Raw genomic sequence first — 18,902 nt, 5'->3', positions numbered from 1 at the left:
CTTGCACTTGGTAGCCAGTGAAGATAACGCGCTGCGACGAGGTCTGGTCAACGAAGAATGTAACCCACATCCTGTCGGGCTGCGCCAAATTAGGTAGCGTTCCTAGTAAACACAACTAAAGGAAACACATAGCTTAATACTGACGGATGGTTTCCGCCATTTTATTCTAACCGAAACTGCCCTCCTCGTCCTCCTCTTCCTTCGTCCACTTTGTTCTTCCTCTTCTTTCGTGGCCTAAATGCGGCACGCTTCAATCCTCTCGCGAGAGGCTGCTGGTATAAGATTGCATTATTTGCGAAGTACGTGCTTCCAGGCCTTTGCGTATAAGGGCCTTGCCAAACTGGTAGGGCAGCTGACGTTTATATTTTATTAAACCAGCCATACCAGGGATATTTTTTATGTCCATAGCACACCTCACCAGTCCTTGAAATTATATTAACACGCATATTTACGCACTTTACAGTGACTGTCTTAGGCCCGATACAGCACCACTTGCTGCTAAGGCAATATGTATGCACTGAAAGATAAGCGGGGAAATATCATAAGTGATTTCGATAGCATAGTAAAAGCAACGAAAAAAAACTATACTCCCCTGTACAGTACCCAGAGCAGCCAAGCTACTTTCATTCGAAGAAGTGATGAACAGGATGCAGAGGCTCCTTCTATAACTAGTGATCAAGTTAGAGGGCCTTGCAAGGCATGACCACGGGAAAAGATGCTGTAGAAGATGGAATAACAGTCGATTTATTAAAACATGAAGGACATATCATGCTTGAAAAATTTGAGGCCGTTTATACGCAATGCCTCATAATTTCGAGTGTACCAGTGAGCTGGAAGAACGCCAACATTATACTAATCCTAAAGATGGGTAACGTTAAAGAATTAAAGAGTTATAGACCCATTACCTTTCAGTATTGTATAAAATATTCACCAAGATAATTTCCAATAGAATCGGGGCAACACTTGACTTCAGCCAACGAAGAGAACAAGCTGGCGTCAATAAGGGATATTGTAATCATATCCGTGTCATCAATGAGGTAATAGAGAAATCTGCGGAGTACAATCAATCTCTCTATATGGCTTTCATAGATTATGAAAATGCATTTCATTCAGTAGAGATACCAGCACACATAGAGGCATTGCGTGATCAAGGAGTACAGGAGGCATACGTGAATATCTTAGCAAATATCTACAAGAATTTCACAGCTACCTTGGTTCTCCACAACAAATGTAATAAGTTACCTATCCAGAAATGCGTCAGGCAAGGAGACACAATCTCTTCAATGCTATTCACTGCATACTTAGAAGAAGTATTCAAGCTCTTAGACTGGGAAGGCTTAGAATTGAGGATCAACGGCGAATATCTCAGCAACCAACGAGAGAGGGGTTCGAGTGCGTGCCACGTGGAATGCGGTCCATGGGCATGAAAGAAAATAAGAAATCTGAAGACGAGCTGACGCATTGTATCTCAGTCTTAACGCTTGCCGGTCCCCGCGACAAAGCCTGCTCTTTCTGACGAAAAAGTTATCACCTTTACATTTGGTGCCGAAAAACTGGGAGCAGGACCTCGACTTGGATGTTCCATGGAGCAATTCAAGATGTGTGCAGCTCGAAGAGCTCAGCCAACGCTACTTGTAAAAACGATGAGCGCACTCATGGAGTCCAATGACTTCAACTTTGCACCACTCCAGACTATCCTTCAGTGTCACAGCATGCCGCCGGAGAAAGGAGCCAACTTTAACAAAATCTGTTCAAAGTGTTACCTTTTAGAGTGCATAAGATTAAGACCACCACAGACGTTCAGAAGGCGTTTCTACAGATTTCATTGAGGTAAGCCGACAGGGATTCGCTCACATTCCTGTGGTTTGACATTACGCCGACGGGAGTAGAAGACGTATAGAATGACTCGTGTTCCTTTCGGTACTACGGAATAACTTCTTCGTGGGCGACTTGGTGTTTACTTAATATGATAGTAGCGCAAGAACTCGCACTAAAAGATAACAATCTTTTATTTCGAGTTTTTGCGCTAAGTATAATGTTAAGTTTAGGTACTACATCGAGTTCCTTTCTTATCGATGGAACTCTACAATACCATTTCCAGCACGGATGTGAGCCTTATAAGACTACTGCGCTGAAGTTGTCTGCATTTATGTAGACGGCACACTGATAGCATTTGAAAATAAGAAGGCCGTTCGCCAGCTGTAGGGCGATGCCCCCAGGCAGCACAGCCAGGCTGGCCCCAGGGCGGCGATATCACGGCAAACGCCGGCACAAATAATGGCCCGCGGCCGGCAGCGCTACCGGCGTCAGCAATGGCCCGTGGTGGCATTGCCATCAGCGGACGACCTTGGCTGGCGACTGGCAGCGCCAGTACTGGCCATTAGCCGGCCCTGCCGTTCATAGCCAGCTTGGCTGCCCACTGGCAGTGCCAGAACTGGCCATTAGCCGGCCCTGCCGCTCATTGCCAGTTTGGCTGCCCACTGGCAGTGCCAGAAATGGCCATTATCCGGCCCTGCCGTTTATAGCTATTATAGCATTCCGCATTGCCCACTGGCATGGCCATATACCAAGTTACAATATTCGCGATGCTATTATTTTCTACGGTTTTATAGATTGTGAAACTGCGTGGCAAAATGTTGCATGGTTGCACAATGCAACATGCAATGATCTAGACACACATCTAAAAGAAGTTTATTTAAATAAATAAAATATCTGCACAATCCTGCAGATTTGTGACGGTGCACTACGCTGGCACACTGCCGGTAGACAAGGTGGAGGCTGAGCTTGCATCAGGAGCAGAAGGGGCAGCAGGAGCGGAAAAGGTGGCAGAGGGGAGAGGCTGCGCAAGCAGCGCTGCTTCAGCATAACGCCGCCTCCTGCCACCAGCACGGTCGATGGCGCCAGGCAGCCACCTCTTTATAAAATCGTGCGCTTCCCTCACGTCGACCCCTTGCTTCTCGCAGATGGCATCTGCATACAACACATAATTTATGTTATTGAAACACTGCGCAAGTAGTGCGACAAGTATACAATGAACACAAATAAAAAACGCATATCACCTGTTGCCACTCTGCAGAGGCGTGTGTTCACAAACGCCCTTTTGCCCTTTTTGCCATGAAGGCTGAACTGCAGTTGGACTTCATGGCCCATAAGGCCATTCAATATGTTGGACGCTGTGTCCCGCAGGCTTGTGCCCCCCAATCGAACCAGTTGCTTGCGCTGGAAAAAAAAAACAAAAAAAAACAGGAAAGACTCAAATTAAATAGAAAAGGCACAGCAACAAATTCAGGCAAGTTATGCTTGCCCTTGTCACAGCATTTTTTTTAACAGCATGACAACGGATGTAGATGCACAGAGCTTTTGACTTGTATCACGCTGTTACAAAATCATGCTTTCATTTCCTGCTCACAGTTGATGCTTGCAAGGCCACTGAAACTGATGGTAAAGTTTTCAGTGGCTCACCATGCAGCTGCCTTGCCAAGCCTTTATAATAGAAACCCGGCGTGGTTGCTTAGTGGCTTTGGTGTTGCGCTGCTAAGCACGAAGTCGCAGGATCAAATCCCAGCCACAACAGCCGCATTTCGATGGAGGTGAAATGCAAAATCACCCGTGTACTTAGATTTAGGTGCCCGTTTGAGAACCCTAGGCGATCAAAATTATTTCGGGAGTCGCCCACTACAATGTATCTCATATTCAGATCGTGGTTTTGGCACATATATATGAAACTTTACAGTAGTATTTTCATGCTATAAGCATGCCATGCCACAAGCACCATGCAAGTGCAACCTCATTCTTATTTTTAGCAAGAGTCTTGGGTTGCATTGTCTACAATAGATATCACTGCAATCAGTGGCAATCCTCCAGATAATAGTATAATAAACATGGCTTCATTATTGCCGTAGGTGTTTGTGATAAAAACAAACCGGTAAATACCAGAGCAGCAGCCACATCTTCATCCTGAAGCGACTGCTCTGCCACCTCAACATCTTCAACCGTTTTGGCAGGCAACTGGGGAAGTGTCGGGGGCGCTGCCTGCGGAACAGCAGGGCTGCTTTTGCTTTCCAGCCGGTCCAGCCTCTCCGACACCAGCTGCAGCTCCTGTTTTATTTGGGCAAAGCCCTCCCGCAGCTGGTGCCGGATATCCAGCAGCAAATGAATGCTTTTCAGTTCAGCAGCTGAAACAAGCATAAAGAACTTAACACTGCTGAAAGTAATTAGTGCACATGAAAAAAAATGCATGAAATAAAACTAACTGTTACAATATATACAGGGTGACCCAACTATCATGCACCAAGATTTAAAAATATGCAAATGCCACGTAGCTGGACAGAACCAAGGTAATGTTTGCCATCGCTTGGAGACGCTTGGTATCTTTTACATTCTGCCTAATTACATAATTAGCCTTAATTAACTTCTGAAATATTATACTTAGATAAAAAGTGCCGACGAGAAAAATGTGGAGCAACACGAAAACCTCCCGATACAGCTTTCTGTTCAATACACCCGCCATAAAAGTGTTTTTCGAAAGCCCGCAAATACAAGTAAGGTGCCTCAAGCGGACAGTCGCTCAGCAATTTTGCATGTATGCGCAGGCTTCTTTCACGCTTGGAAAAACTTGTACCACATATTCAGCAATAGAAAGCTATATCAGGAATTTGTTATGTTGCTCTACAATTTTCTCATTTACACTTTTCATCTATGTAATATTTCAGGTGAAGTGCAAAAAATATTCGGAGTATCACTAAGCGATGGCAAACAATCTTACCTTGATTCTGTCCAGCTACATGGCATTTGCATATGTTTAAATCTTGGTGCATGATAATTGTGACACCCTGTATAGAGCAGTTTACTATTATGTATCCGAGCAATCTTTTCTTCAGAAATGTCGGCCTCCATGCACTGCAACACATCTGTTCCAAAAGCGATTTCAAAGAATAAACGTTTGCTCACTGCCTAACTGCTTGGGTTACAGCTAGCATAATTCAGCAGCTAATACACATCATGCTTGCATTGTCACTTAACAACCAGGTCAATTGAATGCACATTGCCAGTCTTTCGTTCCCCCTCAATGCAGCTTTACTTTTCTCCTAATCAAAATAAGTCAAATTATGTTTTTTCTTTCTGGTATATTGGACTTCGATTCCACACTGCTGCTCACTGCATCGGCTGCAATTGTCACCAGTACCAATGCCTTGCCGCTTACATATGGTTCCAGAGTAATGAATGAGCACATAGTTATTTCAAATCATTTTTGAGACTGCTGGCACCACAGTGCACAGTAACGTAATCGCACAGTATTTGTTATTTCACACTACGAACAAAGTGCGGAAAAAAAATAGAAAAAGAGCATGCTGAAAACACTGAATCTAATGATTTAGGACATGACAACTTTTTCATTGGAAGACATGCCTTGAATTCCTAAATTAACACGTGACCTGTCTCAATAGCAAAGCAATTTGAAAAAATACATTCAGTGGCAAAAGGTGACCAATGACCACACATTAGCAGTATAATTGTATTTGCACGAGTGCATCGTTTTTAAGTCATAGGTTAACAGCTGACACACCCTGAATATGTATTCGCCAGTTGTACACGTTTACAAATTCCATTGCTGGCAGAAAAGTTCCCATTGCTGAACAGGTAGTATTAACACAAACATCAATATGTGTATTAAGAAAAAAAAAGCAGGTTGTGACGAAGCCTTTTCAGTGTGAACACTACTATAACTGGGCGATTACACTACAGGATATACAAATCTGCAGCGTTTAATGGTGCCTTATGTGCAGTTATTCGGAGTTGCACAAACTGTGCAAACATAGGGCAGTTTTACACTGGTTGGTACAATGGCATTCACAACCACAAGGAAAGGCTTTACAGAACGAAGAAACAATCATTCACTGAGCTGCCTGGCTGTTTGACCATACCGTTTTAAATGAGTACGGCACAAGCACTTTGTGGCTACTGACTTCATAATTACAGTATGAAGCCTCAATTCCTCGAGAGTGCCAGAAATGATTACAGTACTTCAATTTTAATACGACCCGTTGAGACTTCATAACACAAAAAGTAAAGAAGGTGATCACATGTAAAAGCCCATCAATCACCTTGGTGCAGTGGTTGAATGCCCTACAAAGAGCACGTCACTGAAGGGTGACAAATTGGCCCTTTAAATTCAGTTGTTCATGTTTGGAAAATGCAGGGAGACATGTTCTTCTCTCTAGTTCGTTTGAGTAGTGAATGAACAGTGCCTGTGTATCTGCATCGGCATTAACGGTATCGTTTTTGTGGTATTTAGCAGAAAACCATCACAACACATTTCAGCGAAAAGGTGGCTCCTTTCTCACATCTAAGCTGCACTACACTCTGTGCAAATTTTGAACTGATCACGTTAAAATGCAATGGCATTATTTTGTTGCAGTCGTGCGGGAGCAAGATTCCACAGGGTTTATTTCTAGGCTTATGACTATACCACCCCCCTCCAAAAAAAAGACAATAAAGGTGAGATTTTCTGCCAGTACCTGTTTAGTGCTGCCTCAAAGAGTGACACATGCTCAGGACTTCGCGACATTATTCAAAATTTGTGTTTTGGAAGAGGCTGGCACAGCTTGAATGTTAGGCCTAAGATTACGCAGTGCTTCTACACCTGTGTTATTCCTTACTGTACATAGACATGAAGGCTTTGCTGTCAGATATGGACATTACTAAACTTGAAGAGATGGACATTACTTCTACAGCAAATCAAGATGCATAATAGACTAATGAACAACATTTCACTAACGCTGAAGTGCACCATATTGCAACATACGAACTGAAGCAAGCAATTTCAGGAGGCATATGGACTTGATTGAATTTTGAATCTAGCACCAGTTCCGAGATAAGCAATGTCAAACTTGCAGTAAAAACTTATTGCTCTACTTTTCTTTCTTTTTTTTCAGGGAAGTTTTAAAATCACTTCAAAAATTACAGGACTACCACTCCACTATCCCATCGCAAACTTCTCTGATGCATATCACGAAACAGATGCCATCCTCTGAACTCATTCTAAGTGGACATGTCCTTCAAAGTTCCCAGCTACAATTCATAAATTGCCACTTGTGCAATGAAAGAATAGTTTAAAAGTTAGTTAGCAAAGCTTTCTTAATTAGTCAAACATTTATTTGGTTTCTTGTGCAAGTAATGTCCACATCCAAGAGTACATTGTTCAAGTTTGTTCTACAGACCATGAACAATTTTCAAAAAGTGTATAATTGTGTATGGAGAAATTTAAAATTGTGTATCGCAGGTATACATTGATGTAATGGATGGGTGCGAATAGTTAGGCTATAGGTAAATCACTCTCAGACTAAATATATTTGCCGAAGTTGGTTTTGCCCAAAACTATATAATGAAAAATTGTAAAATGTTTGTGTCAATACAACACACGAAGTGCTGAAAATAAGGCATATTACTATAGACCTACAGCATGTTTGTACACAGCGATAGGCGCTGCTGATGTATTTTAGGCCCGCGTTCACCGCCGCTTGCATGCACGGATGACACTTTTACAATTTTTTTTTCTTTTTTTGAGTCGGGTGGGGGGTGCTAAAACCACGATTTCATTATGAAGCACACAGTAGTGGGGAGGGGGGGGTCTGGATTAATTTTGACTACGTGAGGTTCTTTAATATGCACTCAGTGCACATTCTTGCGTTTCGCCCGCATAGGGATACGGCCGAACAAGGCGCTTGGCCTAGCTCACTGACCACCGCAGTGACGGCCAACAGCACTAGTGACCTGGCCTGCAGCTCATCATAGTGCACTTATTGTTGATGACACAATTAACAAGGGCTTAAATGAATTCGTTTTATCGTTGTCGTTGGTGCGAATAGCAAACGAAACATAGTATTTGCAAGCTGAGCCGCCTCGCTGAGACGGCCGCGCTTGGTTTCCGTCTGCGAGACGAAATATCATCGGATCGTTGTTCCTGATCGTGCCAGTGGGGCGGGGCGCTGCTTTATGAAACTCGCACAAATTCAAGATTTTTCTGTACTAGTTCGATACTATTGCTAACTATTTCATGTTAAAACAAGCTGTAGCCGATTTCTACGTTGCCGTGAGCAGCGACAGAAGCGACCGGCAAGGTACCGGCCCTACGGCAATGCCAGCTGTGTAGGCCCGCGCAATCTGAGCTCTTGGCCGCGGCCGTCTGATAACTCCAACTCTGTACTAACACTGTACATCTTATTTCGCGCTCGAAATTCAATTGACCCGTTTAGGCGCATTTATGACATCAACACTGCAATTAACATAGCTGACTGTGCTGCCTGCATATGTGAACGTGCGATAGGATATTTACATTGCAGGTTGCTCAATTCTACGAGATGAAAATAAATTTGAATGAGACATGTTTTGTGGGGCATCTGCTCGTTCGACCTACACTCAAGGCAAATTCTAATCTAGCTTTGCCACAGTGCGGCAAGAAATTGTAATGACACACTAATAACAATCCCGAGATCATAGGTTGGCTAATGCACGCCACTCAAAATAAAAGAGAAGCTTAATGGTTGCGAAGTGTCTTGCACATAATGGATGATCTGGAACTTTTTACAGCGGTGGCCCATTGCTTGCGACGGTTTTCATCAACTGGAAACCTATGAAAGCTTTAGCCTCCTGCATATTTCGACGCAACTCAGCTCGTCAACATACTGCATTACCTTCATTGTAAAATCGAATAAAGACCTTGCAAATGGAACCGCACAACCACCTGCAAAACCCAGCGGCTGCTGTGGTAGCGCGACACGGGCGGCAGAGTGCCCCAGCATGCGAAACTAAATTCCGACGACAGCGCCACTGCATTTTCGTGACGTAGCGCCCTGGTGTAGGTGTATAAAAGTTGGCAGGTATGCTGGTGGTAAGGAAAATATTAACCATTTATCTACATAACACAGCAGGTAAAGACTTACGAGTGGGGCCCTCGGATCCATGGGAGCAGGGCTCATCTGCAGCGCCATCCCGCTGAACAGCGTTTATAAGGTCAGCCGCTGCAGATCAAGTCAGTATTAGTACACATGGAACAGATGAGAAAAATACGCGCATCTGAAAAGCAATTACACTTAGCGAATAAACAAGACATTGCTGTTTGAATGTTGCTTTTGTAGAACCTGTGGCCATATTTATTCCAAGTCCAACAGGTGCCCTCTCTGTCTAAACAGGCACTAGTTGAGTCATACATTGCGGGAGACAGGCTAGTCATTGTCAACAAGCATAAACATGTAAAAACAGGCTGGTTTCCATTGTCCTTTAACACAGAAATGACTGTGTAATCCATTAAAGTAGTCTTTATCCTGTCCCTCTCTGAAGCTGCCTCCTAGATCAGACCTTGGCAAAGTAAAGGCTGCCGGAAAACTTGTCCTCATGGCTTTTCAGCTTTTAGTGCATGGAATTGTGCTGCAAGTATGCCTCATTTGTCATATGTAATGGACTCAACATGTAATGGACATTTTGAAAAATGATTGTCTAGCAGTAATGTCATCGTTGGACATGGAGGGAATAGCAGGGAGTAGAGGCAAATGCACAGAAATCGTTAATATCACAACTGATACTTCCAGACTTGGAAAACAGCCCACAAAAAAAAAATATCCTGTAGTAAACTTGCCAAATCCTACTGCCAACAGATTCAACCTGCAAAATTATCCTGCAGCGGAAGAACAGCTGTGGGTGGAAATTGCACAATCTGCAATTTAACAGTATTTGAAACCAAGGTTCTCAATGAAATGATGAATGATGGTATTGTGTGCATCCAGCTCTCATGGTAGCTCCTGTCATACAATATATCAACTTTTATCATGACTAGTTTTAGGTGTGTACCTGGCCATATGGAGACATGTTAAAACCCCACTGTCCGCATATTACACCCTGTTGGAAACTACAGCTACACTGATCTGCAATACCTTTTGAAAAGGAGGCATGCACTCTGCATTCAAAGCGGATACACCCATAGTCCCATGGTAGTTATTGTGCACAGCTAGAAAAAAAAATACTTCGAAAGGCCAAACTAGAAGAAACATAAAATTTTTGTATATATAAATAATTTAAAAAGTGCAGGCAGACGTAGAAAAGCAAAAACATTTAATTTCGACATTTCGGCCAAGGTCCGGCCTTTATCAAGAAGCACTTTTGATGAAAGCCAGACCCCGGCTGAAATGTTGAAATTTAATGTTTCTTGCTTTTCTACGCGCACCTGCACTTCTTTTAATTTATTAAACATCGCATCCGAAGAAACACCTTCACATTATATATACAGCTGCTTACGAGGTAGCGGTAGTTCCACCGACGGTGCTGCTTGCCGCGGCACACCTTCACTGCGTGAAGGGAGAAAGCATAGAACAATATGAACATTATACAACAAATTGTTTTTTTCACATATTTTAAACAGTTGCCTACTGCGTACCTGATGTAGCAGAAGTTTCCACACCTGAGTGGCATTCGTAAATTTTCAAATTTTATTCAGCGCTTTTATATGAGCCTGCAAAGGTATGTGCAAAGAAAAATACAACAATAAGTCAACAGGAAAGGTGCCACTTTGCATTTGTGATAATGAAACTTGTTGCATGGCAAGCTCGGTCAGCAGTGCAGTTCCAGGAAAATAGAAGAGACCTTGCAATTACCATAAAAGTCCAAACAGTTTCAATCCTTCAAAGACTGCCTTCTTGAACAAACACAAATTACACCTCAATCTGAAAAAAAAATGCTTTTGCAAAGCGGCGAATAATAGCTGGTGAAATAATACACAGTAAGCATTAGACTTTTGTGCAGTGCTGGTTGGAGTGAACATTCGTGGAGTGAGTAAGCAATCTCCTTTTGAGAGGTAACCCTAGCAAAAAGTTCGATTGAAAGACCAATAGCCTATGGGATTATGGAACATATGAGTGCTATAAATGCTACACAAATTTTTGTACGTAGTGCGACAAGCTGCCACCATAAATATTGTCACGTAGTAGTGACGCTGAAGTAAACAGTCGTAAAACTGTGTATGACGAAACTAATTCTTTATTGGGCGAACCTGTGCCCACAAAAGCAAGCTACACTCGAAGCACAACGAAAGCGGCGAACACAGTCGGCGGTCGTCTCAAATCTGCTCAGCGGCGAAACGCGTCGGCTTATATACCTGAGTCATAGAGAAAGAAATTCAACAAGAGGGGGACACTCGGCAAAAACTGGCAACAGGAAACACGTCACCATACGTCACGCTATACTTTTGACACCGAACGTTAGCTGCCGCGAGCATCGAAAAAAAAGAAAGTGAACTTAAGTTAACAGGCATTCATTTATTTTTTTTAATTCTTTGCCGCGAAAACTAAAACGTTTTGCGTATAAATGAACTTAAGCTTTGCGACTTATTTTCCTTGCCTTACCTAGCCACAGGTCAATGACGCGCCAGATACATGCGTTATCCGCCAGACACTCCCCCGAAGCCAGCGAGGATGGCTGCGCGCGGCGACCCGTCTGTCTCCTTTTTTCTTTTTTAAATGTAACCTTGTTTATTGGGCTCTCGGCGTATTCTTGCGTTCCTTCTGCACTGGGACAAGACACCACTGCACTATTGGACTACGGCAAGGTGAGAAATCTTGTTTCACAGTCTACGACGCAATTAAGCTTACGGCACGGGACCGAGACTTAAGACACAGTTAGCGATAAGCAGCTCGGCCGTGGTGATAAAGTTAGTTTGGTGTGTAATGAATCTTAGAGGGACAAGTCTGTGACGTTTTTTGTGGCTCAGTAACAACATATACCTTCTTTCGGTACTCACGCCTGTTGAAAACGCGATGGGCGATTGCCAAGAGTGATAACATGGGGTGTGCTGCTGGCGCCGGCAGAACGCGCGAACGACGAACATATCAAAAACTTGTAATTCGAAAATTACGTCTTCTAAAGGACTGAAAAAAGGCATTGCACCCACGCATTTGTCTTGAGTGCCTGTTGCGTCCGTCTCTGTGTATGTCGCGTACCGTCGCGTCGCCCGAGGCCAAGTTTTGGAAACGCGAAGTCGCTCGTGTATTTGTGCTGCCTAAGTGCAGGAAATAATGCCCGGAAATTGGGGAACGCTTGGAAATCAGATGTTTTCATATATGTTTGGGATGAGTCGGGTATTTTCTACGCCATGTATGTAAAAGCGAATTGCTTTTGTTTGTAATGCCGCCCATTCACCGCTTTTGCACGTTTCGCCTCGCAGTATTCCTATGTCTAAACACCAAAATGACTCATGCTTGTAACATGCTGTTACGTGCTTGCAAATGTAACATGCTTGTAATTTACTTTTTTTTCAGCTGGTACCGTCCGGTGGAGCTTCATACAGGAACTACTGCCTTACCTGCTGCTGTCACAACGTTGGATGAACGCACAAGAAGCGCGGAACGAGCTTTTATATAGAGCAAAATAAATATTTCCTCATTGCACAAAAGGTCTTGCGTCTACTTTGTGAAATTGCACTTGGCACAGATTCGATGGGACTTTGCGAGATCGTTCCCAATCATTTTTACTAAATAATAAACCGATTCTGCACGAAGAGCCAAAAAAAGGGAAAAAAAAGGGGGGGGGCGCAGCCGGTGTGCTAGCTTGCGTTCAAAATACGCGCGCCCAAAACCGAAACCGGAAGTGATGCAAGTGATCGACACCGACCGCTTGGCACGCTGCAGTCAATTCGGCCGCTGGGCCCTATGGGAGTGTCCCCTCTTGTTGAATTCCTTTCTCTATGCCTGAGTCATGGAAGCTTCCACATTAATCCCTGATGCCCGCGGGTCTTCCTGAAAGTTCTAGACAATTCGCGTTGGTCATACAATCAGATAACATAAGCGTAGGTCAAAACAGGCAACGGAAAGAAGCATCGATAACGCTCCAGAAACTTCCGATACAGGCGCGTCCTGCGCCAAGCGATAACATTTGTTAGCCGGTGGAAAGCGGCCACCGGTGAAAGATAAACATGTATACGTGTCAATACCCTCCCCTTAAAAAGCATCGTCCCGATGCTACAAACACGGAAGCGAAAACAAAACCACGCGTACAGAAAGGGACAAAAATAACAAAGCAACCAAGGACCTAAGTTCGTCAGCGGGTGTAGAAAGGCTTAAGACACACCACGTGGATGACTTCAGGTCATGCGCGGCGCCGCTGTGATTGCGAAATACCGTCTGGCACGACCTCATAGTCCAGTGCGCCAATACGTCGGATGATCTTATATGGTCTGAAATAGCGACGTAAGAGTTTCTCGCTAAGTCCTCGTCGGCGTATCGGAATCCAGACCCAAACACGGTCTCTGGGCTGGTACTCGACGTAGCGTCGTCGAAGATTGTAGTGTCGGCTGTTGGTTCTCTGCTGGTTCTTGATGCGCAGGCGGGCGAGCTGTCGACTTTCTTCGGCACGCTGCAAATAGGTGGCAACGTCGAAATTTTCTTCGTCGGAGACATCCGGTAGCATGGCGTCAAGCGTCGTTGCCGGTTTCCTTCCGTAGACCAGGTTTAACGGTGCCATGTGCGTCGTTTCTTGCATGGCCGTGTTGTATGCGAAGGTCACGTACGGAAGGATGGCATCCCACGTCTTGTGTTCGACGTCGACGTACATTGCCAGCATGTCGGCGATGGTCTTAATTAGGCGGTCGGTGAGGCCATTCGTCTGCGGGTGGTAGGCGGTGGTCCGGCGATGGCTTGTCTGGCTGTAGCGCAGGATGGCTTGAGTTAGTTCAGCCGTGAAGGCTGTACCTCTGTCGGTGATGAGGACTTCTGGGGCACCGTGACGCAGGAGGATGTTCTCAACGAAGAATCGGGCTACCTCGGCGGCACTGCCTTTGGGCAAGGCTTTTGTTTCGGCGTAGCGAGTGAGGTAGTTCGTAGCTACGACGTTCCATTTATTCCCGGACGTCGACGTCGGAAAAGGCCCCAGTAAGTCCATCCCGATCTGCTGGAACGGTCTGCGAGGTGGCTCGATCGGCTGCATAAGTCCGGCTGGATTTGTCGGCGGTGTTTTGCGTCGCTGACAGTCTCGGCATGTCCTTACGTAATGGGCGATGTCGGCAGAGAGGCGAGGCCAGTAGTATTTTTCTTGTATCCTTGCGAGCCTGCGGGAAAAACCGAGGTGTCCAGCCATTGGATCGTCATGGAGAGCTTGCAGAACCTCTGGGCGCAATGCTGAGGGTACCACGAGGAGGTAGTTGGCTCGGAGAGGCGAGAAGTTCTTCTTTAGGAGAATGTCGTTTTGCAGGAAAAACGACGCCAATCCTCGCCTGAACACCTTCGGCACAATGACGGTCTTGCCTTCCAAGTAGTCTACAAGGCTCCTTAGTTCCGGGTCGACTCGCTGTTGTTCGGCGAATTCGTCGGCACTGATGGGTCCCAAGAAAGTGTCGTCATCCTGGTCGTCCTGTGGCGGCGGTTCGACGAACAACAGCGAGTTGTTCAATACAGCGACCCTTTCATGCGTCTCCAGCCAGCTTTCCGGATCCTCAAATGTTGATCCGCGGAACGTCGGTGGCTCCCGGGGGTGCTGTAACACGATCGGTGTTGGCGGCACTGAGGCTGTCATGGTTGATGCGTTCGTCGTGGCCGTGCACTCCCTGGTCTTCTCGGGAAGAAGTCCGTACTCCAGGGGTTGGTTTTGTAGCCTGGGGCTAGCTCGATGCTCCGGGACGACGTTGGTACTCTCTTCGAGGTGCGGGCTTGGATCACGGCTTTTCGGGGGCGTCCGCTGCATGGACACAAAAGCACCTCCACCAGATGTCACGTAGTAGTGACGCTGAAGTAAACAGTCGTAAAACTGTGTATGACGAAACTAATTCTTTATTGGGCGAACCTGTGCCCACAAAAGCAAGGTACACTCGAAGCACAACGAAAGCGGCGAACACAGTCGGTGGTCGTCGAAAACCTGCTCAGCGGCGACACGCGTCGGCTTATATACCTGAGTCATCGAAGGTTCCAGATTAATCCCTGATGCCCGCGGGTCTTCCAGAAAGTTCTAGACAATTCGCGTTGGTCATACAATCAGATAACATAAGCGTCGGTCAAAACGGGCAACGGAAAGAAGCATCGATAACGTTCCAGAAACTTCCGATACAGGCGCGTCCTGCGCCGAGCGATAACATTTGTTAGCCGGTGGAAAGCGGCCACCGGTGAAAGACAAACATGTATACGTGTCAATATTCACTTCCAATGTCGCAATGTATTTCATTGCTAGAGAGCACCGATTTCAGGCGATTATGTATAGGATTTCCTTGTTCGACTCTGTTGTGCTAAATGTTCTAAGGCATATCGCGTATGATACACCATGTTAAAGGGTGCCGTTTACCCTGTATTTTCGCTGCAGCAGACGAGGACAAGCAAGGTACACGTCACCTGTGAACTATGAAGAAGCCTTATAATCCCATACTTAAGCTGTGGTGTTTAGTCGAGGTAGCCTCTGTGATAGATGTGTTCTAGCATTTTAGGAAGAGATTCAGAGCAGTTATCTAAGCAGAACTTTTCGATCTATATTCCCAGTTTAGCATTATTGAGAAGCAGCGGGACATGTCAGTAGTGCTATTTATTGCTGGCACTCATTTACGGCACAATTAGTTGATGGCATTTTATATCTCACAGACCACAGAGTCGGGATACGCATTCGCAATTGAGAGCAAGCAGGTTGGTATTCCATGACCAATAAACTTAAAGCACAAGGAAGACGACAGGACAGACAAGGACTATGTCCCGTCTCATCCCTTATGCTTCTAGTTTATTACTCACTCGTGTGTGTATAAAGCACTCAAGTGCACCACCATGAAATGAGGGACATTCTGGTTACATTATTCCACTCGTTGCTTACAGGTAGCAGCGCTCGTTAGCATGAAGTTCTTTGAAATAACATGAAGTTAAAACAAAAAGTATGGGGTGCTTTAAAATAGCCAGCATACTTACATTAGTATGATTGCATACATCTCAAGTCCCAAATTTTACTGCCAATTCGTACTACAAACCGTTGCCTTTTCCTTTTTTGTGCGCATATAAATTTACAATTCCTACAAATATCAGGAACCGCATGCTCGATGCAATCATTAAAAATGAGTTCTTTTTTTGCACTATTCTTGCGATACACTCAAGGCGGTTGTTGATACCTTTAAGTGTGCAAAATACAGGAAACAACTGCAGGGAATCGCCTATGGCAATTTGCAACATCAAGACCCTTCCCTACTTTTTCGCAAGTGAGAGATCAAGCTTTAAGCAACTAGACACATCAAAGCAGGCTCCCACCACAAATGGAAGCACGGTGCAGATGCTCTTAGCCCTCAATTGAGAAATGCAGTAACAAACAGCCCATTAATGTAATTTAAAACACAGCCACAACAATTTTCTGCATAATGTATACAGGAGTTAGGGAAGACATTTTTGTTTTCAGTGTGCCTGCTGCCCTTTGGTGGTGTCTTCTACAGGTTGCACACAAGATATCTTTTCAGAACCCCATCAGGGCAGCATTACTGCATCTTTGCACTCTCTCTGATGGATGTAATTCCACCAGAGCTGTCCCAAAACACTGCCGATGTTACAGGAAAACACAAGGAGTATAGATAGCAGTGAACACACAGCTACTTCTCCCTTTACAGACTGCATTTGCAAATTAATGCAAAAAAAGAAGTCTAAAAAATGTGACATTTCAGTGCCAAGCAAATGTGGCAAATACACATGTGCAAGGAATTGCATAGCAGTGAAGCATTGGAAACAAAAATAATTAAATTACTTTCCAGGCTGAAAAGACATTATCAACGTAAAATATGTAGAGAAAGCACCGTGATGTGTGTACTTACGAGATGTGGCAACAACAGAGACTGGGAAGGAGCGCCAGCCTGTTTCGCCTGGCTGTGCAAGTTCCTCGACAAGCCTCACAACCTCGCTGTTTCGGATATTTTCCGGCCATACGCACATTTTGCTATCTTCGTCCAGCCATGACAATGGCACAGTGGCAATACTGTTATTTTCCAACGGAAATTGCACTACAGCAAATAATTTGGGCATCCTGCACAAAGAAAATACCAGTGGTAATAAAGGGCAGGGGAGTATGGCACAGTATTAATGTTAATGCTAGTGCATTTGTGCCACTATAAAAAACAATGTTTGCATTGGGTCACTGACACTTTGGCAATAGTACAACGCATCTGTCAGCTGGTCCCATAAACTAATTCGCTCATTGATTATCACATGCACACAAATAGTATACCAGTGAAATATATTGAATCACCTAACAGGCATATTAATAGTATCTGAATATAGGCATACTTGTCCAGCGAATGTATAACAATCATGGCAATTGCTGCAGCAGTAATTATTTGACAAAAATGACAGGTTACTTGTATGAATGAGAACCAATTGGGTCTGATGTTTGTTAGTGACAACCACACGAAGCCAACACATAGGGTCAAGGAAGGCATATAGGGTAAATAATTATAGCGCTAATTTAAGTGTAGAAATGATAAGGCAAAGGAAAATGAACGTGTACAACAGAACAACTGGTCGCCGATGGGAGCCAAACCCACAACCTCTGCAATTACACGTGTTGCCATGTCAATTTTGCTATGACAGTGGCTGTTCCCATGCTCACATAGGTTATATGTTATATGAACAGTGGCTGTTCCCATTCTAGGATATATGCATGTGCACAAGGTCTAACAGAGCCAGACGGCACCATTAATGGCCATGGCATAGATGTGGAACATCCCTTTGACCAATGGCACTGCATATTACGTGAACATTACGAGCTTATCATTTCAACACTTCAATTAAAAACACATAATTTCCCGTATGTTTACCCTCGCTTTTAAACAGTATAAGGCAACTAGACATAAATCCTAGCAATACAATACATATAAGTGGATCCTAACTCCAAAACAAATGCATAAAACGTGTTGGGCTGCTGAGCACGAGGTCGCGGGATCGAATCCCGGCCACGGCGGCCGCATTTCGATGGGGGCGAAATGCGAAAACACTCGTGTACTTAGATTTAGGTGCACGTTAAAGAACCCCAGGTGGTCTAAATTTCCGGAGTCCCCCACTACGGCGTGCCTCATAATCAGATCGTGGTTTTGGCACGTAAAACCCCAGAATTTCAAATGCATAAAACAAACACTATCCATTATTGCACTGCATTGCGATTCACACTGCTAACATAGGTCTACATGCATTTGAATAGATCATTAGCACTACTGAAGGTAGATTTTGGTCGACACAGCCATAGATCTAAAGCTGACTATGTTAAAATATGGTTGTGAAAACTCTCTGATAAGTCAGGCCTACTTCTTGGTTGAAGTAGTCACCATTAAGTGGATCCAAAATGAGAAAGGTTAGGGGTAATTAAAAAGAAATAAGTGGAAAGAACAAAATGATAAATAATCAGGTACCAGGTAGTACTTATCTTGCCCCTTATTATTTCGTACACGCCGTTCTTGCCGAAATAGGACGTTGGCGAGCTAATGATTTCGCCGGGTGGTTGATTGCACAAACGTCATGGCACGATGAAGCCGAGTGGGACAGAGGCCGAAAGAGCGGAAAGGACCGAGTCCTCACAAATGTCGGTTCGTAATTAAATGTGAACCCTCGCGGTATGGTAACAATGGCTTTGCACAGCAAAAATTCCGACCCCGTCCACTATGGCAAATTACTTAGAGCACTACCAGCTGATCCCTGCACGACGGCGCAAAGCACGTGTACACGTGTCTCGCACGTGCGGGCATGTGTGTCCTGCGTGCACATCTCGAACCGTGTGGCCAACGTCATTTGCGAACTGATGCGCCGAAATTAAGGGGATCTAACGTGCAGTACGTTGAACATAACAGTGTTTGTAAATGGCACCCTGCGAGTGGTTATATAATTGACGTGTCTCTGCTTCAGGCAAAGCTTGATAAAGTTCGATAC

General features: G+C 44.6%; 1 protein-coding gene across 1 annotated transcript; it reads right to left on the bottom strand.

Annotated features, from left to right (window-relative positions):
- Positions 1-2,743: 2,743 nt before the first annotated feature.
- On the bottom strand, positions 2,744-17,009 carry LOC119431899 (uncharacterized). Its single transcript, XM_049658099.1, has 5 exons — positions 16,735-17,009; positions 10,291-10,340; positions 3,934-4,175; positions 3,060-3,219; positions 2,744-2,970 (listed from the first exon to the last, which is right to left on the bottom strand). The coding sequence occupies exons 1-5, from the start codon at positions 17,007-17,009 to the stop codon at positions 2,744-2,746; spliced, it is 954 nt and encodes a 317-aa protein (XP_049514056.1).
- Positions 17,010-18,902: the final 1,893 nt, after the last annotated feature.

Source organism: Dermacentor silvarum, chromosome 10 (assembly GCF_013339745.2).
Source record: "Dermacentor silvarum isolate Dsil-2018 chromosome 10, BIME_Dsil_1.4, whole genome shotgun sequence".
Lineage (NCBI taxonomy): Eukaryota > Metazoa > Arthropoda > Arachnida > Ixodida > Ixodidae > Dermacentor > Dermacentor silvarum.
The sequence above is the reverse complement of the archived record's forward strand: the minus strand, read 5'-3'. Positions and strand labels throughout refer to the sequence as shown.